The 27,302-nt window shown below is 51.7% G+C and overlaps 1 protein-coding gene across 6 annotated transcripts in view; it reads left to right on the forward strand.

The window, feature by feature from the left end:
• Positions 1 to 27,302, forward strand: part of LOC123757979 (inversin) — a 195,027-nt gene that overhangs the window by 80,339 nt on the left and 87,386 nt on the right. For all 6 annotated transcript variants that reach the window (XM_069338860.1, XM_045742048.2, XM_069338859.1 and 3 more), the window contains 3 exons: positions 3,030 to 3,239; positions 7,134 to 7,474; positions 10,447 to 10,570. In XM_069338860.1, the coding sequence (XP_069194961.1) occupies positions 3,030 to 3,239; positions 7,134 to 7,474; positions 10,447 to 10,570 (675 nt within the window). The remainder of the gene's footprint in view (positions 1 to 3,029; positions 3,240 to 7,133; positions 7,475 to 10,446; positions 10,571 to 27,302) is intronic.

A 27,302-nucleotide genomic window follows, 5' to 3' on the forward strand; every position in this document is an offset into this window, starting at 1 on the left:
TCACGAGGGGGTCCCGGGTTACTCAGCAGTTGCTCGAGCAGTTGTGTGGGATTCTGAACTTCGATGTGCTATGTCCTGGCAGACAGCCTGTCTTGGTTCATTCCTCTGTTCGCTGATTGGCCAGTCGTCGCTGACTCGTTTCGTTGGCTCTGCGAGACATATGGACTCCTGGCCATGAACGTCTTCGAGTCAGCGTGGTCTAGGCGTTGCCCATTGTATGTGGCGCCCTTACCCGCCTGCGAGGCGGGTAAGGATTCACGGTGGTAAGGATTCTGCGAGGATTCACGGTGGATGCCTTTCGGCAGGACTGGTCGAGGTGGGGGTACCTGTTCCTCTTCTCCCGATTCAGCTGTTCTTCGGATTCTGGCTCGGTTGGAGCCTATCCTCAAGAGAGTAGTCCTTATGGTCCCTTGGTGGCCGGCCCAGCTTTATTTTTAGATGCTGCTTGATAGGTGTCCGAACCCCGGGGCGTTTTCCTGCGGCTCCGCCTCTTTCGGCAGGTCGGACCAGTCCTGTACGTGACTGGTTCAGCCTTCCCCTCATCTCTTCGCGTCTGGTTTTTTGACGCAGGTATCACCATCTCTGTGGTGATCAGGTGGCTTTGTTGATGGTGTCCCACCGGCGAGCTTCGTCTTGGCGACAGTATGACGTTTCTGGTGTTTCTATGCACCTTTTTGTTGCTCTTCGTAGGTTGTCTTCTCTTTCGCATCGGGTGTCTTGTCCTTTTCTTGGGTTTTCAGGACTGCAGTTATTTGATGTTTCTTACTGTCACCTCGTTTTGTACAGCGCTGGCGGAGCCGCTCCGGCTTGTGTTCGGGGTGGACGTCACATCTGCCCCTTTTCGTACGCTTTGTTTTGTTTGTGTCGCCTGAGCCGTCCTGGTCCTTTATCAGGGTGCTTTCTTATCTTCTCCTCAGTTTGTGGTAGCCCCTTTGGTTCAGGTTTCTGCTCTTTGGTACTGGTGGTAGGTTTGTACGTTTACAGCCTTTCTCCGTCCTTCTGGCGACGGTCGAGACAGCTGCTTTCCGGAGGGGTCCTTGGGTTCGGCCGGGGGTGCGTACTGTGTTGTCCGGTTGCACTTTTTTGCCGTTACTTGCGTACCGTGTTTGGGGATGCGCTTTGGGTTGATCCGGTTCCCCTTGTTCCCTGTTTCAAGGCTCGGGTCTCCCAGGTTGTCCATAAAGTTTTTAAGTCTTCCAGCCTGCGGTCTGTCGTTGTGCCATTGCTGTTCAGACATTTGCAGCTTTCGCTGTTGTGTTGGTGACGTCTAGGGCTCATTTCGGGCGCAAGGATTTGAGGGTCACACAGGTTCCTAGCTGCCCATTCTTTATGCGTGCGTCTGCTCCTGTGTGTTCTTGTTGCCTTGGGTCGCTGGCTGCAGTCTGTTGTCTCGGTTTTGTGTTGCGGAGTTTGTGGCGGCCGCCTCCCGGGTCAGCCTTTTCTTTTCCTTCTCTTTGGGTTTGAAGCTCCAGGGACATTTTCAAGAGGAAACTAGATTTATTCCTCCAAGGAGTGCCGGACCAACCGGGCTGTGGTGGGTATGTGGGCCTGCGGGCCGCTCCAAGCAACAGCCTAGTGGACCAAGCTCTCACAAGTCAAGCCTGGCCTCGGGCCGGGCTTGGGGAGTAGAAGAACTCCCAGAACCCCATCAACCAGGTATCAACCAGGTATCAACCAGGGAGCCGTAGGGGCTCCCCGACAGAAAACCAGCGTTGAATGTAATGAAACACCATTTTCTGGGTGAGCCCCGGAGACTCCCTGGCAACCCTCCCTCCCACCGGTCGGCGTTTTTTTCGCATTGGTTGAAGCTTAGCTTCCGAACTGATGCTAGGCAGCCGGCGCGGTGAGGTCCTGGGCTCCCCCCTCTACCTCTCGGGGCAGGGAGGGCTGCGCGGATGATCGGCGCGGCAGTAAAGTGTGATGTTTGCTTGCTTGCTTGTTTCCTTGGGATTGTAGGGAGTTTCTACCTCTCTGTTCGTTTTTTTGTTTTAGTTTTTTACCATGTGGGGTTTGTTTTGTTATGCCTACCTTTCTGGGTGCCTAACCCTGGTTGATGGCAGATAAGGAAAACCCCAACCACAAGGGGGTTTTCCAGGACCATTGCTCCCTGAAACCTCTCTGAAGGGGCCAGATTTTGGTGCTGGTCCCTGGTAGGTCTGAACTCCTTAGCTAATGTCCCGGTCTAATATAACATACATTAGCCCGATAAGCTCCAGGGAGCCTCCGGGGCTTACCCAGAAAATGGCGTTTCATTACATTCAAAGCTGGTTTTTTTATTGGTATACATGCATATTATCCTTATCATTACTCTTAGTGAAACATATCTTACCCAACACACTCATTTGTTTCTAGTGGATTAATTTTGAAAGTAATAGTTTGTGTATGATATATAGGTGCATTATTCCAAGAGAAAGGAAGTGACAGTAATAGAAGTGAACAAAAGGGATAGTATATGTACATGGTACTTGAACTGCAAATGGGTAAGATTAAGCTGTGGTTTGAATATGGTTTAACTCTGCTGAACTCTGCCTGGCAAATGGGTGCTAAATTTGTATGTATAGTTTACATTAAACAAAATACTAATGAATAAATTTGAAGAGCAAACCAAGTTGAAGATTAAGGTATTAGGGGTCCTGTAGCACAGCGGTCTTTGTCCTCAACTCACAATCGAGAATCCCTGGTTCAGCTCCCTGGAAAGGACAGAAATGGTTTGTATTTTTCCTTTCAACTGATGCCTCTGTTCTGCAAGCAGTAAATGGGCATCTGGGAGTTCAGCAACTGTTGTGGGTTTCAACCTGTGAAAGATCAATCTTTGACCTAGAGGGAGCTCGTTAGTCTTAAGTACAGGCTTTCTGTCCCCAACAACAGGAATTGTTTGATTTTGTGTGGAAGTGTAGAGAAAAAATATACTCTCAACTGAGTGAGCAGTCTGAAAACAGACTTTTCTAAAATGGTAGTAGAAGAAGAAATTTGAGAAAAAAGCTATTTAAGTATTAAATATTTGCTAAAATTAATTATAATTCATCTAGGGTCATCTAGGATGCATCAAGGCCATTCTTCATGCAGTTGAGAGTGGAGGAATAGCTCACTCAGAGAATCTTGGTGGTGTGTGGCTAGCTCAAGATGTGAGAGGGGTCACACCACTTCATCATGCAGCCATTCATAGTAACCACAAGTGTCTGCAAGCCTTACTCAAGTATGCAGCTCCTGGAACATTAGATACAGAAGATCACAAAAAGGTATACAGTATAGTATTATATGGTATTAGATAATAAATGGATTAATGTTTACTCTTTTAATCCTTCTTATGCATATTGCTCTAAAGCAATATTTTCTTAGTAGAGCTCCACCCCTTTCCCCTTTTGATTCCTAAGCCAGAGCTGACATTTCACATAGATCACCGACAGATATGCTGGATGTATGATTTTTAACCTGTAATAAGAAGTATATCTGTAAGTACATTGTAATCGTATTATGTAATTCGAGGAATAAGGAAATTAAAGAAGTCTCACTCCACCACCAAGTGACCACTTGCTATAAGCCAAAAGAGCTAATCAAGGAACTTAACTCTTTCTTGCATGAGATCCACCTGGAAAACCTGTTATCTTTCTGTTAACAAGGGGTTTTTGGGGGAAGCCCCGTTGGCTCCAATGAGCTATCCAGGCTGAATGGATATGTATAACTTTCTGGCATCAGTAAATGTATGGAGTTCTTGCCTACCGGGGACCACGAGCCAGAACCTGGCCCCTTCTAGAGAGGCAAGGGGAGCATTGGTCTATAGAAATTCCCGTGTAATTGGAAGCATTCTACGTCTGCCATCGACCGGGTTAGGCACCCAGACAGGTAGGTGTCCCAAAACAAACCCCTATTCTGGTGAAAATTGCAGCCAAAAGTCTGCAGTTGCAGGTACTGCAACTGTGGTGCAGTACCTGCAGACGGCCTCGGTTAGTTGTCGACCTATGTCTGAGTTGTTGTTGCTCCGAAGGGCTTGCGGGGGGGCCTTCCCAGAAGGGTCGTGCCAGGGCTGGGGGGGGGGGGTCTTTTTGTCGGGGTAGGCCTCTGGTGCCGGATTTGGGGCTGGTGACGGCTTCGGTTCAGGCTGTTACTGGTCAGCGTGGGGTCCACCCTGTTCGCCGCTTGGGTTCTCGCAAGGCGCATCAGCCCTTTCGCGGTTCGTCCCATTGACAGGATGATGGGGGGGAAGGGGGGGGCTCGCCCAGTTTGCTCATGCCTGGTCCCACGATTCGGGGGCTTTTCGGGTTGTTTCGTGCGGCCTGTGGTGGCGTTGGGTGGCTCCTCCTCCCTCGCTGGGTTCGGGGTTGGCAGGGCAGGCCTCTTCTCCTGCTCTCTGTCAGGTCATCTTGGAGTGGGTTCGCTTGGGCGTGGTCAAAACGACGGCGTCCCTCAGGTGGGTTTTCCACCTGGTTCCAGTCCTGAAATGGGAGTGCGTGGACCGCCGGTTCATTCTGGACTTGTCCCGTCTGAACCCGTGGGTTTTGTGTCCCTCCTTCAGGATGACTACGCTGTCCCAGGTCCGTCTTCTCTTGGAGCGGGGTGCTTGGATGATGTCCCTGGACCTCACGGACGCGTATTGGCACGTCCCGGTTCATCTGGGGTTCAGTGACTGGCTCAGTTTTGTTGTGGGGAGTCAAGGTTACCGCTTTTGTTGTCTTCCCTTCAGGTTGAATCTGGCACCTTGCGTTTTCACACGCCATACTCGGGTCGTGGTGACCCGCCTGCATTTGCTAGGTGTTCGGGTGTTGGCCTACCTTGACAACTGGCTGGTTTGGGCTCCCAGCCAGTCCGCGTGTCTGCTCCCCAGGGATTTGGTGCTTTCCCAGCTCGCCGGGTTCGGGTTCTTGGTGAACTGAAGGAAGGCCCATTTGGTACCCTCTCAGGTTCAGTCTTAGCTGGGTCTGGTTCGACAGGGTGTGCATCATGTGTTGTGTCCGGTTGCGGTTCTTCGCCGTTACCTGCGCGCCTCAGCTGGAGTGGCTGGGGGATGCACTTTGGGTTGATCCGGTTTCCCTCGTTTCCTGTTCGAGGGCTCTGGTCTCCCAGGTTGTCCGCAGGGTTATTAAGTCTAGCCAGTCTGCGGTCTATCCTCGTGCCCATGACGTTCGGAAGTTTGCAGCTTTGGTAACATGTCTTGGGCTCATATTCGGCGTGTGGATTTTGGAAGTCGAACAGGGTCCAGGCTGCACTTTATTTGGTGAACATGCCTGCTCCTATGCGTTCTTGTGTTGCTTTGGGTGGCAGGTTGCAGCCAGTTGTCAACTTCGCGTTGAGGAGTTTATGGCTGCCGCCTCCCAGGTAAGTCCCTATTTTCCTTCTCTTTGGGTATGTAGCTCCAGGGAGCTGTAGGGGCTCCTCACAGAAAACCAGCACTGAATGTAGTGAAACGCCATTTTCTGGGTGAACCCCGCAGGCTCCCTGGCAACCCTTCCTCCTACTGGTCGGCGGTTTTCTAGGGGGAGCCCCTACGGCTTCCTGGAGCGGGCCCCTACTGCTTCCTGGAGCTTTCCATGGCTGATATGGATACCCTAACTATTTTGCATCAGTCGATGTGGGTGGAGTTCTAGGCCTACCAGGGACCACGAGCCAGAACCTAGCCCCCTCACAGAGGCACGGGGAGCAATGGCCCATAGAAATGCACATGTGATTTGGAGCATTCTATCTGCTATCGACCGGGACAGGCACTTGGAAAGATAAGCGCCACAAAACAAACCCCTATTCTGGTTAATAACGAAAATCATTAAACGAGTGGACAGAACTCCCCTCCAAAAAAACGTGCAAACAAGCATGACGTCACACGAGCCATGCCGCATGTCTGCGCAGCTCCCTCCTCCCCGGGAGGGGGGAAGGGAAGGGAAGGAGCCAGACCCTCGCACCGGCAATCCCTGCCCGATTTCCTCGGCTGATGGGATCGTGCATAGTCATGTGGCTCCAGCTCCAGTGACTTTTCTCATTGCTGTTCATTGTTTTTCAGTGCTGCTCTTACGGTGGTCGTGTGAGCTGGGAGTATTATTCCCAGGTACTCAGGCTGCATGTGCTTAGGGTCACCTTCCCTGAGTGCCCTGTAAGTACTGCCCTTGGGGCTTGGGGTTACCTTCCACAAGTCGCCTTGGGTCCACCTTCGCTGGCCTTTCGCTGCTTGGCGTTTGGCTGCCTTGAGTGTTTGGGGGGTTTTCCTCCCTTGTTTACCTTGGGGTAAGTGGTAGTTATAGCACTGGTGGGGCACGGGGTACTGCGTAGCTAGTTTTCACCTATAACAGCGGCCGGCTCTGTTCCCTCTGGGTACGTTGTCCACTTGTGTGATTTTTCTTTTCTTTTTGTTTTTACCTGGTGGGGGGGTCTGCCTTGTATTTTCCCTCCCCCCTAATATTAGGGTTGTTTTTGTGTGGTGGCACCCCCTGCTTAGCCCTCGTGAGTGGACACGTCCCATGGGTTCAGCTTTTAGCAGTTTGCTTGGTAGTTTAGGGTGCCGGTTAGCAGTACCTTGCCTGGGATAACCCTTAGCAGACCCAGTCCAGGGGCCCTTGAAAACCCCTGCGGGGGCTCTCGGGTCTGATGGAGGAGACCCTTGCATCCTCTCTGGCTTTGTGCGAGTTTGAGGGTGGCTGTCCCGTTGTCTCAGGGGTGTCACTCGTTGTTTTTGTCTGTCATGCTGCCTGTTGGGTTGGTGACACATTCTACCCTGAATCCTGCGAGCTGTGTTGCTTGTTCGTGACTCAATTCACCCTGCTTGATAGTTCAGTTTTCGGTAGCAATTTTAACCAGGTTGAGTTTGTTTTGAAACGCTTACCTTTCTGGGTGCCTAACCCGGTAGGTGGCAGACATAGAATGCTTCCAACCACATGGGGGTTTCTACAGGCCATTGCTCATTGTGCCTCTCTGAAGGGGCTAGGTTCTGGCTCGTGGTCCCCAGTAGGCTAGAACTCCAATCGAATTGACTGATGTCGAATACATACATATCAACCCGGTATAGCTCCTGGGAGCTGGAGGGGCTCTCCACAGAAAATAATATATAATAAAGTATGAATATGATTATAAAAATGAGCTTTTTATATTAAATGGTCTTATAATGATGATTTAGTATTTGTAATAATCTTATTTGCATATTTTTTTCTCAGAGGACCCCCCTTTTATGGGCATCAGCATATGGATCTGAAGAAAATGTACGTCTTCTGATAAAGCATGGAGCAAACAATCTTATGCCAGATCAAGAGGGCAAAACACCATTGCATTGGGCAGCTATTAGTAAGGCAGATGGTGCCAAACACTGTGTAAGAACTCTGATCTGTGCAGCACCCTCCAGCGTCAATTGGCAAGATTTTGATGGTGTAACAGCACTGCATTTGGCAGTGGCTGAGGCAAGAATAGATACTGTTGATGTGATTTTATCTGTTCAGAAATGCAAAGTTGATTTAACTGATAATCAGTTTCGAACAGCTCTTCATTGGGCTTGTAACAGGTTAGAATCTTTGTTAATTTGTTATCACGGAAAATATAGAACTAATAATTGCCATAGAGTAACCCTTAAATTGCGCAACACGTCATATGATGTGTTGAGTAACTTGCTATAAATTGCGCATCACGTCATATGACGTGTTGGAGTACTACGCGAGATTTAAACAGCCCGTGGATACACGGGGTTCACCTGACCTTCATCAGGGCTCTTGTAAACAGACACCATTTTTTATTAAATCGTGGGCCACATTCCCGGGTATGAGGTCCTCAGTACTGAGTGAGCCAGCAAGGTTGGTGCATGCAGCATGAGCTCACAGCACCGCTGTTCAGTTTGTGACCACAGCATCGCCTAAAAATGACATAATATATATGTACATGCTATTATTTAGCGATGATAGTATTACAGAAGACCCCTGACTGTGATAAAAATGACCAGGATTCTGATAATAGCAGGATTGTTGTGATAATTAGTACATTAGTGTGAGGAGTAATCTTGGTGGGAAGGGAGGTAGCATTCTCTGCTGACTATGTGACCACCTTTTACTGTCTGGACTCACTATACCAGCTTAGTTGTTCGCTATGGTGAACAGAACATGCAGATACTTGTATATAACATCTATATATAGTGAATAACAGCAAAAACAGTATGGTGGGAGGAGAATGGTGATGAGTCAGGTGAGGTGAGGGAGGGAGGGAGTGACAGCCAGTGATGGGCTGCCACTGGCTGTCACTGCCACTCAGCATACCAACCTAGTGGTTCGTTACAGTGAACACAAATGTAGATACTTATATATAATGTGTATATACAGTGTAATAACAGCAAAAGGAGTGTGGGAAGAAGCCATTTTGGTGAGGGAGGTGGTGACATCTGCATGATTTATCATGCTGGGTAAGGGTGGCCACTATGCTCTTTGGGCACTATACCAGCTTAGATGAATGTATACTTATACAATGGGGCCTCAACTTACGATGCTAATCTGTTCCCAGAGACGGATCGTAAGTCGAAATATCGTAAGTCGAAGCGATTTTTCCCATAAGAAATAAAGGGATTTAAATTAATCCGTTCCCCACTCTTCAAAATATTAACATACAAATACATTTATACTGAATACAATGTTTTTTCTAATTACAATACAGTACCAAAGTTTAACTTACCTTTATGGAGGGCTCTTGATGGCCTATGGAAGATGGTGATGAGGGGGGAGGAGGAGAGTTTTTACTGTTTGGAAGGGGAGTCCCCTTCCATTATCACATCAGGCAGTGATGTTTTCTCTGGGGTACTCTCTCTCTCTCCTACGTTTTGCCTGAATACCACTAGGACCTGGTTGTGGTTCACTGCTTGTTTGTCTCACTACAAATTTGTCAAGAGAGATTTGTTTTTCCCTTTGTTTTAACATTTGTCTGTAATGATGCATCACTTTAGCACCCATAATGTCCTTTTTCTTAGCCAGTATGGTGGATATCATTGACTGAGATTTGTTGTACTGCCTAGCCAGTACAACAAACCATCTTCATATTTATGAATGATCTCTTGTTTCTGCTCTATGGTCATCCTTACATGGGATCTCATATGTTGAGCCCTACCACTGACTTTCCTGGGACTCATGGCGTGATATATAATAATTACTTTAATGTTCAAAGTGCAAAAAAAATCACCACAAAAGCGAAATTTCTTATAGGCGCGATCGTCACTAAGCGGACAGCTGTAGTAAACTGAGGCAGGTCGGCCGCGTGACTGGGAACCAAGCCCTCGGTCGACCCGAATGTGTACCAACAAATATCGTAAGTCGACGATACCATCGGATGTTGAGTCGCATTTTTCAATGAAATTTACATCGTAACTCGAAATTATCGTAAGTAGGGGCAATCGTAAGTCGAGCAATAGCAACTTAGTGGTTCATTATGGTGAACAAAACATGCAGATACTTATATATAACCTATGCATATAGTGTAATAACCGACAAAGTATTTGTTCACTGCTTGATGAACATAATACAGTAATTGAATCAACAATATGCACACCATATTTTTGAGTACAGCGATGATTCACTCATTTTATTACATAAATATATCACACTACACACTATTGAATAATATTACAGCAAAAAACTACTTAAAATCAATCAGAGACATTGAAATAATTAGATAATTATCTCTTTGTGGCAACTCCGGCCTGACAGCTGGCGAGCAACAGACCGTCTGGGACACAGGCTGAGTCAGAGTCTGTTTATTGCCAGACTTCCCCACCCTATAGCGGGCAGTATATGCCACTCACGATTTTTTTATTATTTTTCCCGTGATCAGAGAACACAAATTAACGGGTTTAGAAGAAAAAATAATTTTTTTTTTTGTATGCGCCTGTGGGTGACAAATGCTAAATAGCCCGGCGCCACACAAGGGTTAAGGAGTGCCGGACCAACCAGTCTGTGATGGTTATGTGGGGCTGCTCCAAGCAACAGCCTGGTGGACCAAACTTTCACAAGTCAAGCCTGGCCTCGGGTCGGGCATGGGAAGTAGAAGATCTCCCAGAACCCCATCAAGCAGGTATCAAGCAGGTATCAAGTAGTGGAGTTTTGTGACAAACTGTTTAGGCAGTTCACCTCAGTAGTAAGTTGAGCTTTGATTTCCATGGGCACCCTCGTCCCATAGAAGGGGCAAGATGGGGAGAAGTCCAAGGAGAAGTCTGGGTTCTCCTTGGATTCGGATTCCACAAAATCCTAGTGATTCAAATGTGGCCCAAGAATGCCTGTGCAGTAAGATCTGTGGAAGTGCTGAGGTTTCGTCCAGAAAAGGTCATTTCATTACACTCGGTGATCTATTTGTTAAAAATACATACAGTATATATAAAGTGTAACCATAGTGTATCTGTGTGTTTAGTTCTATTTACAGAATAATTATATTATTATACATACCTTTTAAATAGTATTTATGAATATACAGTGTCTTAGTTTTTCTGAACTGTTTCTAATTATACAGGGGACTAACTTCAATAGTTGGTCGTTTACTGGAACGAGGGGCTCACTTGGGGGCTGTGGATGTATATGGTGCTACTCCACTCCATTATGCTGGTCAACTGGATCATGCTGATACTGTAGAGCTGGTAAGAAGATATATTTTTAATTGTACGCTGATGTCCGGCTTAGAAAATGTGAGCGAGTGTGTTGGATACTGTTAGAATGATTGTTCCACAGTGGGTTGTAGATAATGCTCATGAGTTGACTGGATAGCACTTACTTTTCTGTCATGTAATTGAATTAGTATTTTTAATAAATTAATTTTCAAGCCAGTGGTGTTGATTTCCTCAGAACTAGTGATTAAATTTTATTGGTTTTGATGTCTGTTCTTTTTATCTTTCTTCCTAATCCATTATTATTAATATTATTATTATTATTATTATTATTATTATTATTGTTATTATTATTATTATGATGTTACTGTACTGAAGCTTCGGCCTAAGGCCCCAGCCGTGTTGTGGATCTTCAAGGTTATTCAGTACATCAACTACTGTGTATGATGTTCTTGCAGTGTTTACATGATGAATTTTCACAACATTTGGGGTTCTCCTTCGATGCTTGATCTAAGAATGTGTTGAGGAATCAGGTTATCTGCTGTGGAGTGTTTATATGTTGTACCCCAACCTCAGCTTCAATTTATGATTACAGATAGTATATTTCTGGGGAGAGCCCATCGGCTCCCTGAAGCTAACTGAACTGATGTGTGCTATATAAGTTTGTGGTCTTAGATCATTTGGAGTTTTTTAGCCTACCTGGAAACCAGCACCAGAACCTGGTTCCCTCATAGAGGTGCAAGGGAGCATTGGCATACAACCACTCTACATTTAAAGTATGTCGTATTCTGCCATTGACCAGGGTGAGCACCCAGAAAGATAGGCGAGCCAATACAAACAACTAGCTAGTAAAATGCGACCTATAGCCCAAAAATGCAAAAAAACTCCTAAAAAAGAAAAGAATAAAAAAAAGAACTGAAACTGGTAAGCTTGTTTTCAACTAGTACTCCCGCTCATTAGCATGTCCTCCCCCTACAATTTTGAGGGGGGGGGGAGCCCACCCAGGCAAGCCAGCTACTTGCCACCTCAGTTCTTGTCTGATGTGCTTGGGGTTGGAAGTCACCTCTGGCCTCACTTTCCCGTTCTGGATTTTGCCCTGTATGGCTGTACCAGCTGTGTGTGTGTGTGATGTGGTGACCAGAGGTTCCTCTTACTTGGAGCTGCATGCGCTCTGGGTACCCTTGAGGTTATCTTGAGATGATTTCGGGGCTTAGCGTCCCCGTGGCCCGGTCCTCGACCAGGCCTCATTTTTGTTACACCCTCCCCCAGGAAACAGGCTATAGCAGCTGTCTAACTCCCAGGTACCTATTTACTGCTAGGTAACAGGGGCATCAGGGTGAAAGAAACATTTTGCCCATATGTCTCCGCCTCCACCGGGAATCGAACCTGGAACCTCAGGACTACGAATCTGAAGTGCTGTCGACCCAGCTGTCAGGTGCCCCGTACCCTTCCCTGGGTCCTCTGTAAGTACTGCCCTTGTGTGTCAGGGTTGACGTCCCTGGACTTTCGGGACACACGCTCCACTGAGGGGCTTCGTCGCTTGATGCTGTCTTTGCCCTTGGGGTAAGTCAGGTGTCTGGGGCTTTCTGGTACAGTCTACTAATACCTGTGTGATGGGTGAAATTTCTTTTCAGCTGCTAGTTTGCTTGCGATATTGTTTCAGGGGCTTATTCTTTTTTCATTTTTTGGAATTTTTCCTCTGTGGATGAAGGAGGTCTGCTTAGCTGCTTATTAGGCCAGCCTAGGTTGTGGTGGCTTTCCTCCTTTCTTGCCTCAAAGGTTTCACTGTTGCTACTGGTAGTTGGTCTGCCTGTTGTCAAGCAAGGAGGTCTACCACCTTAGCTGACCACAGTGCCTGAGCTTCCCATGTAGTTAACGTACCCTGTGGGCCCTGGAAAACCCCTGTGAGCTCGGGTTGGTAACATGGATCCGTCTGAGTCCACTCTCGCCTTGTGCGATGTTGACAGTTGTTCGTCGCCCCTGCCTCAGGGAGGCGATCACACCTTCTGCCTCCGCTTTGCTGCCTGATGGGTCAGTGACACCTATGACCCGGAGTCTTGCGGGACGTGTTCCCCGCTTGTGCTTCAGTTATCTATTCCTCGTCTGCGGATGAGAGGATTCAGGTAGCGGCGGCATTGCAAACTTGCTTCTCTCCTTGCAATGCACCAGGTTGATTGCCCAGTTGGAGGGCTCCAGAGCTGCCCCGTTGAGATTTTAGGACCCGGGATTTGGGGGCGTTGGTCGCTTCAACTTTGGTTCTGTCCGTGCCCCCGCTTCCTTCCCAGGTGGGCGTGTTCATTCTGCTACTCCCTCCTTACTTCCAGCTCCAAATCATCTGAGGGCTTTGGAGTTTGGGCAAGGTTTCGGTTGGAATAAGGCTTGGGGTGGCTTTGGGGGGCTGCCCCTTCCAATTCGGGCATGGAGGTGGTTGAGCCCATTCTTTTCGCCAAGGCTTCCAGTTCATCGTAGTCACTTAACCTTCTCTGAAGTCTTTTCCTTGGATTCTGCCTTTTCTTCAGAGGTGGTGGGCATGGAAGAGGACTCTGTCCTGGGGCTCGGGGGGAGTACGGTTGGAACACTTGGGCTCCTTGTGCCCTCTGATCAGGGGGTTATTGTTGCAGGGGACAGGGTTTTCGTCCCCTCCTTCCCTTCTGCATTAGTTTTGCTATACTTGCCAGTGTGATTTACGCACCCTTGGGTTGGGTACATCCATATTTTGCTTGGATGTTTATGTTTTGGCGGCCATTTTGCTCTACTATGTGTGTTGCCGTGACTGGATGCCAGGGATATGCTACTAGTCATCCCACGTCTTCCCAGCTGCATTGTTACCTGCATTTGCATATGGAGGCTGGGCGTTGGCCCCCTTTTCTGTGGAGAGCCCCTTCGGCTCCCCGGAACTATACCGACCTGATGTGTATATATTAGACTGTGGCAACAGTCAAGCGAAGGAGTTCTAAGCCTACCGGGGATCAGAGCCAGAACATGGCCCCCTTAAGAGAGGCATGAGGAGCAATGGCCTAAAGACACCCCCGTGTCATTGGAAGCAGTCTTTGTCTGCCATCTACCAGGTCAGGCATCGTGAAAGGTAGAAATTTCAAAGCAAACTACTGCTGGTCGAAAATTGCAAACCGAAAGCTGAACTAGCACACAGAACTCCCCAATAAAAAAAAACAAGGAACAAACATAATGTCACCACAACTGCCGCGCATCCGTCTGTGCAACCCCCCTCCCCGGGAGAGGGACAGAGGGGGGGGGGTGTCCCAGACCCCCATGTCGGCAACTCTCCTCAGTTCAAGAGGCTGTTGTGTTGGTGACGGTCGATCATTCTGGCTCCACTCTTTGCGCAATGCTCCAGTACGGTGTTGTTGCTCTGTTTCAGTGGGGTGTGAGCCAGAAGTAACACAAGAGTACTCGGGCTGCATGTTACCTAGGGCTACCTTCCCTAGGTGCCCCGTAAGTACTGCCTTTGCTGCCTCAGGGTTATCTTCCATGAGCCGTTCAGGAGCAGCTATCTCGGTGTGGTTCTGTCGCTGCTCGGTGATTACCCGCCCCTGAAGGTTCAGCTGGGGAGGTTCTTACTCGTGTTTGCCCTTGGGTAGGAGGTAGTTTCGTCACTGGCTGGGGCGCGAGGTACTGTGCAGCTGTTTGATATACACATAGCGACCAGTTCTGTTCACCTGGAGACGTTGTGCTTTTGCGGGGTTTTCTTTTTTTGTTTTGTTTTGATTTGCCTGGTTGGGGTCTGCCTGGTGTGGCAGTTGGACCACTTGTAGGATTTTGGTGGCCCTCCACTAAGTCACTGTGCTTGCACACGTCGCAGGGGTTCAGCTTTTAGATTGTTTGCTTGGTAGCTCTGGGATAACTGGTTAGCAGTACCTAGCCTGGGCTTCCCTTAGCAGTCAGCCTAAGGGCCCTGGAAATCCCCTTTGGGGCTCAATGGTCCAATGAAGGAGACCTCTGAGTCTCACCTCGCCGTGTGTGAGTTTGAAGGTTGCTCTGTCCCCTTGTCTCAGGGCGACACTCACCATCTGCCTCCGCCTTGCTGCCTGTTGGGGTCAATGACACCTATGACCCGGAGTCCTGCGAGTGGTCTTCTTTGCTTGTACTCCATTCACCCAGTCCACTGAGATTGATATTCAGGTGCAGGCAGCTTTAGCGTTTCATGCAAGGTTTAGGTAGCAGCAACGTTTGAGGTTGGTTGCCTTTCCGGATGCCCCACAGCTGCCCCGCTGAATTATACTGGTAGAAACTCGGGTGGCTTCGGGGATTGCCCCTTGCAGATCAGCGGCGGAGGCATTCGAGCCTGGTCCTCCTGCCAGAGCTTTTGGGCCACGCCAGCGGGCCACTTCATCCCCACTTTTCCGGTGGACTCTGCTTTTTCTCCCAAAGGCAAGTAGGTTTGGAGGACGGCTCGACCCCAGGTCCTGACGTGGAGGATTCCGGGGCTGGGGGGTTGACTTGAGGGGGCCTGGGCCACTTGTCACTGCTTGGGTGTTTGGTACCCTCGGTGTGGGGCTTGTTGTTACAGGGGGAGGGGGTTTTCCTATCCCCCCCTGTACGATTTTGTTATGAGTTCGACTCCTCCCCAGGTTTGGTTCCAAGTTCCCTTGGGTTCTTTGGTTCCCTCCTCCTGGAGGTTTTTGGCTTCCCACATTCCACCGAGGAAGGTGTGGGAGGCCCTTGCGGCTTACCTCCTGCGAGACTCGGATTACGCCTCAATAATGAAACTTTCTTTTGAGTTTGGCTCCTCTTTTCCTTATTGGGTGCGTTACAAGGTACCGAAGTCTTCCTGGCTGGCAGACTGCATTTTCTTTCATTGGGGGTGTGGCATTCGTCCTGTCGGACTGCTCACTTGAATGGCGAGAGTTGCCTACTGTCGTTCAGGTTTTCCTGGAGGGCGAGTTGAAGCACCTCAATGCGTTCTTGTTCACCCCATCCTAACTTATGATGTCGGCCAGGTGCGGCTTCACGTGCAGGTTTCCCTCCCTTTCGGCATCCCTGGTGGCCAAGGATTTGTGTCCCCGTAGGCACTTGGCTTCGGACTTGCACTTCTTTTCCCTGTTGGAGCTGTCTTCGGACTGGCTCGTGGTGGGTGTGGAGGAGATGGGATCCGGGCCAGTGTCCGGTGTGCTTGCTTCAGCAGCTCGGGCACCGGCTGCCTTGGTGAAGTCATATGCGCTGTTTCTGTGGGCGGCAGTGTCTGTTCTTTGCTTCTCGCCTTGCGTGCTGACAGGTGGTGCTTGTTCATTTTTGGAATCGTCTTGGGCCCTGGCTCTTAGATTTTCATCCCCTTTTTGTCCGTAGCTGTTTGTAGAGTCTGCTGTAGTGAATCTTCTGCAGGCGGCTTCGTCTAGTTGACAACCTATGTTGGACTTGTAGGTTCTCCAGGGGGGACGTGGAGGTCCTGATGGAAGGGTCGCGCCAGATCTCGGGGTTCCTTCAGTCGTCGTAAGCCAGTAGTGCCAGATTCGGGTCTGGCCCTCGTCGTTGGCTCAGTGATCTCTCTGAGCGTCAGTCGAGCTCTCGTAGGGGTCGTCGGCCCTTTCACGGTTCGCCCTGTTGGCGGGGCAGTAGGGGGAAGGCTCGCACTGTTTGTTCTCGCCTGGTCCCATGATTCGTTGCCAATTCGGGTCATTTTCCTCCGGCCTGCGGTGGCGTTGCTTCTTTCCACCTCCTTCGAGGGGATTGGGGCTTGCAGGGCGGGCCTCTTCCCCTGCGCTCTGTCAGATCTCCTGGAGTGGGTTTCCCGCCTGTTTTCAGACCTGCGGGAAGACCTGCGATTCATACTGGACTTGTCCCATCTGATCCCCTGGATCTTTTGCCCCTCCTTTCTGATGACCACTCCCTCTCGGGTCCGGCTGCTTTTGTCTCTGGGTGCCTGGATGGTGTCTCTGGACCTCTGGGACGCGTATTAGCACATCTCGATTCATCTGGTGTTCAGGAACTGGTTCTGTTTCTGTTTCATTACATTGTTGTGGGGGTGACAGAATTACCACTTTCATTGCCTTCCTTTCAGTTGGATCTGGCACCTCGCATGTCCACATGCCTTACCCGGGTCATGGTGACCCGTTTGAGTTCTGGCTTATCTCGATGATTGGCTGGTGGGGGCTCCCAGCCCCATCCACGTGTCAGCTCGCCAGGGATTTGGTTCCTTACCAGCTCTCCAGGGTCAGCTTTTTGGTGTACTGGAAGAAGTCACATTTAGTTCCCTCTTAGGTTCAGACTGGGCTGGGTTTTGTGTGGGACTCTTAAACCGCTTCCTTATCTCTCCCTCTGGCGATGTTGTTGCGGCTGTGGTCCCGCTTACTGACTGTTTTTGGAGGACACCCGGATCACACGTCGGTTGTTGGGGCGGCGGTGCAGGAGCCTGATCTTGGCCATGTTAGTCTACCCGTCGGGTCGGATCTGGCTTTGGCGGATGTTCTGGTTTCTTCAGGGGCGTCCCTTCTGCCGCTCTCACGATCGCTGTGTTCGGATCCCGAGAGCCTTGCGTTTGCTGCTGAGTCGCCGACTTCCTCTGAGGGTTTTTCGGGGTTCTATGCCCTGACACCTCCCCTGAGCCTTCGCTCGATGTGTTCACGGATGCCTCGTCTCTCAGCTGGGGTTTTGTGACCAGTGCTCACCAGGCCAGCCAAAGTCAGTGGGGTCCGTCCTTTTGTCTGGCTCACAACACGGCGCAGGAGTTTGCGGTGGTGTGGCATTTACTTCAGAGGGTTCATGTTGCTCGTGGAGCATGATCTGGCTCCATTCGGACTGCTCTGAATGCGGTCCTTGGGTCTTTGGGGCGGGTCGCTTTAGGTGACAGGTGACTCGTTTGCTGAGTTCTCGGGGTTTGGCTCTCTTGGCGGTTCACGTTTAGGAGGTGTCAAATGTCCTGGTGGATGGCCTGTCTCGGTTTATTTCCCTATCCATGGAATGAACAGTCGACACAGACAAGTTCAGTTGGCTCTGCTGGACATAGGGGCACCTAGAGATGGACCTCTTCGCATTGACTTGGTCGAGGCATCTTCCAGTGTGTGTGGCGCCCTTCTGAGACAGCAAGGCTGTCGAGGTCAATGCCTTTCAGCTGGACTGGTTGAGTTGGGGTTACCTGTACCTCTTCCCACCGGTTCGGTTGTTGCCCCAAGTCCTGGTTAACTTAGAGAGACTTACTAAGGATGAGTAGTCCTGTTGGCCCTTTGGTGGCCAGCCCAGCCCTGGTTTCAGGCGCTTCTTGCACGATGTCTGAATCCGAGGGTCCTCCCGCGACTCCGCCTTTTTCAGCAGATCGGTCCATTCCGGTACGTGGCTGGTTCGATCTTCTCTACTTCTCGTGTCTGGTCTTTTTAACGCAGGTTTATCACCACTTGTATGGTGATCAGGTGGCTAAGTTGGTATCACACCTGCAAGTTTCGTCTCGACTGGCAGTATGAAATTTCCTGGTGGTCTTTTCGACACTTGTCTCTTCGTAGGTTTTCTTCAATTTCTGGTGGGGTTGTTTTGTCTTTTCTCTCTTCGTTATTTCAGGACCGTATTCTTATGCCAGATACTATCGCCTCTCTTCGAGTGGAGCTGGCGGAGCCGCTGCAGTTTGCATTTGGGGTGGATGTCACTTCTGCTCAGTTTCGCAAGTTTTCTCGGGTGTTGTTTTCACCTCCGGCCTGCTCATGCGCCGCCTGAGCTGTCCTGGTCGTTGCACCGGGTGCTCTCTTCTCCCTTCTCTTCGGTTTGGGGGGTGGCTCCCTTGGTTCAAGACTGTTTTTCTACAGCTTTTTTTTCTTGGTATTTTCCTCTGGGTGGCGTCGGGTCGGAGAGTTTCATGCTCTCCTCCGGTGCAGGGGTTTCTGCTCTTTCAGTCCTGGTGGTCTTTTCTTTGTTTTCAGCCGTCTCCTTCTTTTCTGGCGAAGAATGAGTCTACTGCTTTCAGAAGGGGTCCTTGGGTTGTTGATGCTTGGTTGGTTCGGCCGGGGGTGCATCATATTTTGTGTGTGTGGCTCTTCGCCGTTATTTGCGCGTTATGGCCTCTGGCAGAGGACGCGCTTTGGGTTGACCCAGTTTCCCTTCTTCCCTATTCCAGGGCGCGGGTATCCCAGGTTGTTCGCAGGATTATTCGATCCAGCCAGCCTGCTGTCTTTCATTGTGCCCATGCCGTTCGTAAGTTCGGCATTTGGCTGCTGTTTTGGTAATGTCCTGGCCTATTTATTGGGCATGGGGCTATTGGAGGTCGAACAGGGTCCAGGCTGCACGTTATCTTGTTAATGTTCCTAGTCCTTCTCGGGCGTGTATAGCCTTGGGTTGCAGGTTGCGGCCTGTTGTCTCGACTTTGAGTTGAGGAGCGAGTGACGACCGCCTCTCGGGTGAGTCCCTTTTTTCTTCTCATCTTTAGTTAGGTAGCTCCGGGAAGCCGAAGGGGCTCTCCACAGAAAACCAGTGTTGAATGTAATGAAATGCCATTTTCTGGGTGAGTCCTGGAGGCTCCCCGGCATCCCTCCCGCCCTCCCTCCGGTCGGCGTTTTTTTCTCGTTTTTTGACATTCAGCCTCAGAACTGGGGGTGGATAGCCGGCGTGATGTGTCTGGGGGCTACCCCTGCACCCTCCCGGGGAGGGGGGGGAGCTGCGCGGATGGCAACGTGTGATGTCGTGATTGTTTGCTCGTTTATTATAGGGGAGTTCTATCCACTTGTTCGGCATGTGGTTGCAATTTTCACCAGAATAGGGATTTGTTTTGGGATGCTACCTTTCTGGGTGCCTAACCCGGTCGATGGTAGACATAGAATGCTTCCAACCACACGAGGGTTTCTATAGGCCATTGCTCCCCTTGCCTCTTCTGAGCGGGCCAGGTTCTAGCTCGTGGTCCCCAGTAGGCCCATAGAACTTCATTCACATGACTGATGTCAAAGTCTGACATTAGCATATCAGCCTAGTAAGCTCCGGGGAGCCTCTGGGACTCACCCAGAAAATGGCGTTTCATTACATTCAACGATGTTTTCTGGGGGGAGCCCCTACGGCTCCCCGGAGCTATCCATGGCTGATATGGATACCCTAACTATTTTGCATCAGTCGATGTGGGTGGAGTTCTAGGCCTACCGGGGGCCACGAGCCAGAACCTGGCCCCCTCAGAGAGGCACGGGGAGCAATGGCCCATAGAATTGCGCATGTGATTTGGAGCATTCTATATCTGCCATCGACCGGGACAGGCACCCAGAAAGGTAAGCGCCACAAAACAAACCCCTATTCTGGTTAACAACAAAAATCGACAAACGAGTGGACAGAACTCCCCCAGGAAAACGAACTAAGAAACATGAGTTACACGAGCCGCGCCGCATGTCTGCGCAACTCCCCCCTCCCCGGGAGGGGGAAGGGGGAGCCCCAGTTCCTCGGCTGATGGGATAATGCACGGTCGTGTGGCTCCAGCTCCGGCCTTGTCTCAGTGCTGTGACTTGTTTGCAGTGCTGCTCTTACGGTGGTCGTGTGAGCTGGGAGTAGTATTCTCAGGTACTCGGGCTGCATGTGCTTAGGGTCACCTTCCCTGAGTGCCCTGTAAGTACCACCCTTGGGGCTTGGGGTTGCCTTCCACAAGTTGCCTTGGGTCTACCTCTGTTGACTTTTTGCTGCTTGGCGTTTAGCCGCCCCAAGTGTTTGGGGGTTTTCCTCCCTTGTTTACCTTGGGGTAAGTGGTAGTTATAGCACTGGTGGGGCGCAGGGTACTGCGTAGCTAGTTTTCACCTATGACAGCGGCCGGCTCTGTTCCCTCTAGGTACGTTGTCCACTTGTGTGGTTATTTTATATTTGTTTTTGCCTGGTAGGGGGATCTGCCTTGTGTCCCCCCCCCCTTATATTAGGTTCATTTGTGTGGTGGCGCCCCCTGCTTTGCCTTCACAGGTGGACATGTCCCGTGGGTTCAGCTTTAGCAGTTTGCTTGGTAGTTTGGAGCGCCGGCTAGCAGTGCCCTGCCTGGGATAACCCTTAGCAGACCCAGTCTAGGGGCCCTGGTAAACCCCCCGGGGGCTCTCGGGTCTGATACTGGAGACCCTTGCGTCCCCTCTCGCTTTGTGCGAGTTCAGGGCTGCTCTGTCCCTTTGTCTCAGGGTGACTCCTTGTTTTTGCCTGTCATGCTGCCTGTTGGGTCGGTGACACATTCGACCCTGAGTCCTGCGAGCTTTGTTGCTTGTTCGTGACTCCATTCACCCAGTCTGCTGATGAATTCCCATGGGTGCAGGCAGCTCGCGCGTTGCAAGGTAGGTTGTTGCAACGCGCTCGGGTTTGTCGCCTCCCCGGACGCCCCGATGCTGCCCTGCTTTGTGTAGGGACCCAGACTTGGGGGTTTTGGTCGCTTCGGCCTTGGTTCCTTCCACTTCCCCCTTGTTTTTCCCCCCTCCTGCTTCCGGCCCCTACGCATCTGCAGGCTTCGGGGTCGGGGCGGGGTTAGAGGTTCTGAGAATTGGGCAGTTTCGGGGGTTGCCCCGTCCGGGGTAGCTGTGGAGGCATTCGAGTCTGTTCCTCCGGCCGATGCTCCGGGGTCTGACCAGTGGGCCCCTTCTCTTCCAGCTCTCTCGGCTGCCCCGGCTTTTTCTTGTGGGGCCGGGGCTTTGGAGGTCGACTCGGCCCCGGGGCCTGCTGTAGAGACTCCTGGGGTTGGGGAGGAGCGGCTTTGGGGGCCTGAGGCTCCATTGCGCCCCGCCTGGATTTCCGTCCTTCTGAGCGGGGCTTACTGTTGCAAGGAGTGGGGTTTTCTTTCCCCCCTCTGTGTACGATTTGGGCTTGGGTTCTGCTCCATGTCCCTGTGGTTTTTCGGTTCCATCTGCCGGAGGTTTTTGCCTATCCACATCTCTTCGCCTGCGGTGTGGTTGGCCTTTGCGGCTTACCTCTTTCGTGTCCTGGAGTTTGCCTCCATACTGGTTCCTTGTAGCCGGTTGGGCTCCTTGTCGCCGGTTGGGCTCCTTGTCGCCGGTTGGGCTCCTTGTCGCCGGTTGGGCTCCTTGTCGCCGATTGGGCTCCTTGTCGCCGGTTGGGCTGCTTGTCGCCGGTTGGGCTGCTTGTCGCCGGTTGAGCTGCTTGTCGCCTGTGTGTGGCTGCTTGTCGCCTGTGTGTGGCTGCTTGTCGCCTGTGTGTGGCTGCTTGTCGCCGGTTGGGCTGCTTGTCGCCGGTTGGGCAACTTCTCGCCTTGTTGGGCTACTTCTCGCCTTGTTGGGCTACTTCTCGCCTTGTTGGGCTACTTCTCGCCTTGTTGGGCTACTTCTTGCATTGTTGGGCTACTTCTCGCATTGTTGGGCTACTTCTCGCATTGTTGGGCTACTTCTCGCCTCGTTGGGCTACTTTTCTTTCACGTCTTGTGCATGCGCTGTGGGAGTTTGTTTTGGTTCCGGGCGGGGTGCACACGTGTTGTTCTACATCCATTTTTCTCGGGGGGGCTTTGCCTCTCCCGGTTGGGCTGCTTGTCGCCGGTTGAGCTGCTTGTCGCCTGTGTGTGGCTGCTTGTCGCCTGTGTGTGGCTGCTTGTCGCCTGTGTGTGGCTGCTTGTCGCCGGTTGGGCTGCTTGTCGCCGGTTGGGCAACTTCTCGCCTTGTTGGGCTACTTCTCGCCTTGTTGGGCTACTTCTCGCCTTGTTGGGCTACTTCTCGCCTTGTTGGGCTACTTCTTGCATTGTTGGGCTACTTCTCGCATTGTTGGGCTACTTCTCGCATTGTTGGGCTACTTCTCGCCTCGTTGGGCTACTTTTCTTTCACGTCTTGTGCATGCGCTGTGGGAGTTTGTTTTGGTTCCGGGCGGGGTGCACACGTGTTGTTCTACATCCATTTTTCTCGGGGGGGCTTTGCCTCTCGCTCTTTTCTTAATCCTATCCGTGCCCCGTTGCTTTGAGGGTGTTCTGGAGTGCCGCTGTGGGGAAGTCACGAGGTTTTTCCCTGCATTCTAGGGTGGGGGAGCCTCCTTCGCTGCTCCCCTCCTCCTCTCCGGCATGGGCACCTTGGCAGCCTCCGACCGCTATAGTCTCATAGGCTTGCGTCATGGCCCTTCAGCGCCTATGTTCTGCAGGTGAGTTGGTGCGGTTTGGCGTCTCCTTCGTCCTGACGCTGTTTTTGTTTTTGGAAGTAGGATTGGGTGTACATACGTACTTGAGAACGTGGACCGTACCACCCGAGGTGCCTACTGCAGGGCTATTAGCCCATACAGGGCAGTTCTTGTTCTCTCCACCTGATTCCTTCCTCGGTTCACAGGTGTCTGCGGGTGGCCTCTTGGGCCTTCTAAGACGGCTCCTGCCTGTACTCCTCCTGCCCCTCTCCTATGCTTGTCTAACCTTGCTTGAGTTCGGGGCCCCGCCTCCACCTTGTTCCACGGTGCAATGGTGGGGATGCCTGTTCGGTGGTACGTTTTCCTGTGTCGAGGGTGTTTTGTGCTCGCCTCCTTGTGCTTGCAGGTTTGGATTCTGGCTCTTTGGTTCCGCCTCTCCCCTGTCGTTCGCCTGTCGAGCGGATTCTGTGCTTCATGGGCGCTCTCGTTTCTGCTCTAGGGGCTGTGTATGGGTACAGCCCAAGTTGGGCTGCCTAATGTGTTCCTTCGGTTGCCTGTTCCACTGCACACGTTTCTTCTACCGTCCCTGTGGCTCAATTGGGTGCTTGGTTTCCGCCTGTGTCCCCTTGTGTGCCACTCGTGTTCCGATTTATCTTTATCTTCTCTGTCGCTTCCTTGAGGAGTGTGGTGACGTTTTGCTGCGGTTTTGGTACTGCAGCTGCGTGTCGGGGTTGGTTGTGGCGTTTTGTTCGGCCCTTCCGTGCTCCTTCTGGGGCCCTCCTTCCTTGCCGGTCTTGCTGTGCTGGGCCTGGTTTTTCCATGTTCCTTGGATTCTCTGTCTTGTCCTCGTTGTCCTCGCCTCGTTGTGCTGGCTGGGGATGAACTTGGGGTCTTCGTCTCGCCCCTCGCCTATCCTCCGGTTTCGGCTCAAGTTCCAGAGCCTAGTGGGCTCCCTTCCTTAGTGTTTTTCACAGCTGCCCCGGGGTTGCTCTTGACGCTGGGACTTTGGGGGGTCAGCTCGGCCCCGGGGCCTGCAGGATGGGTTCCCAGGGCTGGGGGGGGGCTAACGTGAGGGGCCTCAGGCCCCGTTGGTCCTCGCCGGGGTATTTCTACCCCTCTGGGCGGGGCTTGCGGTTTTGTGGTGTGGGGGTTTTTCCATTCCCCCTTTCCGCACTTGCTTTGTGGGCGTTGGCCCCTCCCTGGGCTCGGTTTCCTTGTCCATTGTGCCCGTTGCTTCCGTCCTGTCGGTGGGTGCTTTTCTACTGTCTTTGCCCCTTTTTTTCCAGGACAGGCCTTCTCCGTCATGTCCCCCTCTTCTTGGGGTTTCTGCATGACTTTTGGTCTCGGGTGCGACGGGGTTTTTGTGCCTTCGTCCTTTGTGTTTGCTTCTTTTTGTTCTCGAGGGTTCGGGACGGTTTTGCTCCTTCCCGTTTTCTGGTACGTCTGTCGTCATTCGGTTGAGCTTCCCTCCGGTCCTTTCTAAGGCTTCTGGGTCCTATTCCAGGCAGCTTCTGGGTGTTTGGCCTTGTTTTTTTGTCCATATCTCTTCTCTTAGCGCTGTCTCGGCGCTACTCGTTTTCCTGGGGGCAATTTTGCTCCTCTTAATGAGTCTTTTCGCTCCTGCCCTTCTGCGGGATGTTGGTGCGGAGCGGCTCCTTATGCGGGTTCCTTCCCTGTCGGTTGCACTTGTGGCGGTGGACTTGCACGCTTGTGGAGTTTTGGTTTTGGTCCTGCGTTTTTTTTTCCCTCCTGGGGCTGTCATAGGATTGGCTTGCGGAGGATGTAGAGGCGCTTGGGGCCGTTCTTGGGTTTGGCACCTTGGTTTCTGCTGCTAGCTTTCGGCATCAATGTTCCTTCTGCGCCGTTTCGCAGGCTGTCGTGCGTTGTTTCACCTCCGGCCTGCTCATGCACTGCCTGTGCCGTTCTGGTCTTTGGACCGGGTGCTCTCCTGTTTTTCTTCTCCTTGGTTGTTGTGGCTCTTTCGGTTCAGGTTGCTTTGCCTCGGCTCTTTTTATTTTGGCGTTGGCCTCTGGGGGTCGTGTGGCAGAGCTTCATGCTCTTCTCAGGTGCAGTGGTTTTTGGCTCCTGTGGTCGTGGTCATAGGTCTCTTCGTCTGCAGCCGTTCTCCCTTTTTTCTGGCGAATGATGTGCCTGCTGCCTTCCGGAGGGGTCCTTGGGTTGTCTCAACTTCGTGTTGAGGTGTGGTTCACCAACCGCCTCCCGGGTATGTCCCCTTGTTTTCTTAGGTAGTCTTTGGTGAGGTCACTTGGATGGTCCCAACCTCAAAAATGCATATTGGCACGTCCCGATTCATCCAGGGTTCAGGGACTGGCTCGGGTTTGTTGTGGGTGCATCTCGGTTACCACTTTCGTTGTCTCTCGTTCAGGTTGAACCTGGCACCTCGCGTGTTCACACGTCTTGCCCGGGTCATGGTGGCCCCTCTGCGCCTTTTAGGTGTTTGGGTGTTGGCCTACCTCGACAACTGGCTGGTCTGGACTCCCACTTCATGAGAGCGTCTGCTCGCCAGGGATTTCGTTCTTTCCCAGCTCGGCGGGTTCAGGTTCCTGGTGAATGGGAGGAAGTCCCATCTGGTCCTCTCTCAGGTTCAGACTTGGCTCTGGCTTGTGTGGGACTCTCAGACCGCTTCCTTGTCTCTTCCTCCGGAGTCTCTCCTTCGGCTGCAGTCCAGCCTTTGCTTGTTTCTGGGGCTCCCGAGTCACCCGGCGAGTGCTCGAAGGTTTGTGCAGGAACCTGAACTTTGCGATGATGGTCTATCTGCCGATTCGAGTTTGTTTTCGTCGGCTGTTCTGGTTCCTTTGGGGACGTCCCTTCCGCCTCTCTCACGATCGCTGGGTTTGGCCTCTGAGGGTCTTGTGTTGGCTGCCGTGTTGCCGGCTTCCTCTTCGGGTTTATGTGGGTTCAGTGCCTTGGCGCCTACCCGAGCCCTCGCTCAGTGTGTTCACGGACGTGTCATCTTTTGGCTGGGGCTTTGTGACTAGTGCTCATCAGTCGGGCCAGCAGCGGTGCGGTCCATCCTTCCCTCGGGCCCACAGCACGATACAGGAGTTCGCAAGCAGTGTGATTTTCGCCTCGAGGGTTCGGGTCGGTCGCGGATTATTGATCCGGCTGCATTCGGACTGCTGCCCGGTGGTTCATTGCCTGAACCGAGGGGGTTCGATGCGGTCCTTCGCTCTATGGGGCTGGTCGCTTCAGGTGACTCGTCTGCTGAGTTCTTGGAGTTTGGCTCTCCTGGCTGTTTATGTCTGGAGGGGATTTCCAACGTCCTGGCGGACGGCCGGTCCCAGTTCATCCCCCTGTCCATGGAATGGACGGTCGATGCCGACTCATTCAGTTGGCTCTGCCAGACGTTTGGGCGCCTGGAGGTGGACCTCTTTGCATCAGCATGGTCTTATCTTGAGGTTATCTTGATGATTTCGGGGCTTTAGTGTCCTCGACCAGGCCTCCACTCCCAGGAAGCAGCCCGTAGCAGCTGTCTAACTCCCAGGATATCTGTTTACTGCTAGGTAACAGGGGCATCAGGGTGAAAGAAACATTTTGCCCATTTGTCTCCGCCTGCACCGGAGATCGAACCCGGAACCTCAGGACTACGAATCTGAAGCTCTGTCCACCCAGCTGTCAGGCAAAGAGGTCCACCTATACTTCTGGTATATTCCCTTCCCCAACTGCGAGGCTGTCAAGATCGATGCCTTCAGACAGGAACTGGTCGAGGTGGGGGTTCCTGTACCTCTTTCCCCCAGTTCAACTGTTGCTCCAGGTCCTAGCTTGCTTGGAGACTTACCATGGGAAAGTAGTCCTCATGGCCCCATGGTGGCTGGCCCAGCCTTGGTTTCAGGCGCTGCTTGCTCGGTGTCTGAATCCAGAGGTTTTCCCGTGGCTCCGCCTCTTTCAGCAGATCGGTCCATTCCGTTATGAGACTGGTTCGATCTTCTGCTCGAGTCTTCGTGTCTGGTCTTCTTGACTCGAGTCTTATCACCATCTGCTATGGTGATCAGGTGGCTTCTTTGATGGCAGTCCCTACCTGCGGGCTTTGTCTCAGCGGCAGTCTGAAATTTCCTGGTGGTCCTTCTGTTTCTTTCGTCGGTGTACTGTACTTCCCTTTCTGTTAAGGTTGTTTTGTCTTTTCTCTCGTAGTTGTTTCAGAACTGTCATCTTATGCCAAATACGCCTCATATCGTGAGGCGTTCGCAGAGCCGCTGCAACTTACTTTCAGTATTGATGTTACTTCTGCACCATTTCGCAAGCTGTCTCGGGTGTTGTTTTACCTCTGGCCTATTCATGTGCCGCCTAAGCCATCCTGGTCTTTGAACAAAGTGTTCTCTTTTCTGTCTTCTCGGTTTGTTGTGGCCCTTCAGTTCTGGACTGTTTCTCTAAGGCTCTCTTCCTGTTGGCATTGGCCTCTGGGGGGCTCGGGTCGGGGAGCTTCATGCTCTCCTCTGGCGCAGGAGTTTGTGATCGTTTGGATCTGGTGATAGGTTTGTTCATTTGCAGCCGTCTCCTTTTCTGGCAAAGAATGAGATGGCTGCTTTCTGGAGGGGTCCTTAGGGTTATGAATGCTTGGTTGGTCAGGCTGGGGGTGCATCATGTGTTGTGTCCGGTTGCGGGGCTCTGCCGTTATTTGCACACCACGGCTTGTGTCCGGGGACGCGCTTTGAGTTGATCCTGTTTCCCTTCTTCCCTGTTCCAGGGTTCAGGTCTCCCAGGTCGATTGCAGAATTATTCAGTTTTGCCAGCCTGCGGTCTATCCCCATGCCCACGG

Source organism: Procambarus clarkii, chromosome 40 (genome assembly GCF_040958095.1).
Source record: "Procambarus clarkii isolate CNS0578487 chromosome 40, FALCON_Pclarkii_2.0, whole genome shotgun sequence".
Taxonomy (NCBI): Eukaryota; Metazoa; Arthropoda; class Malacostraca; order Decapoda; family Cambaridae; genus Procambarus; species Procambarus clarkii.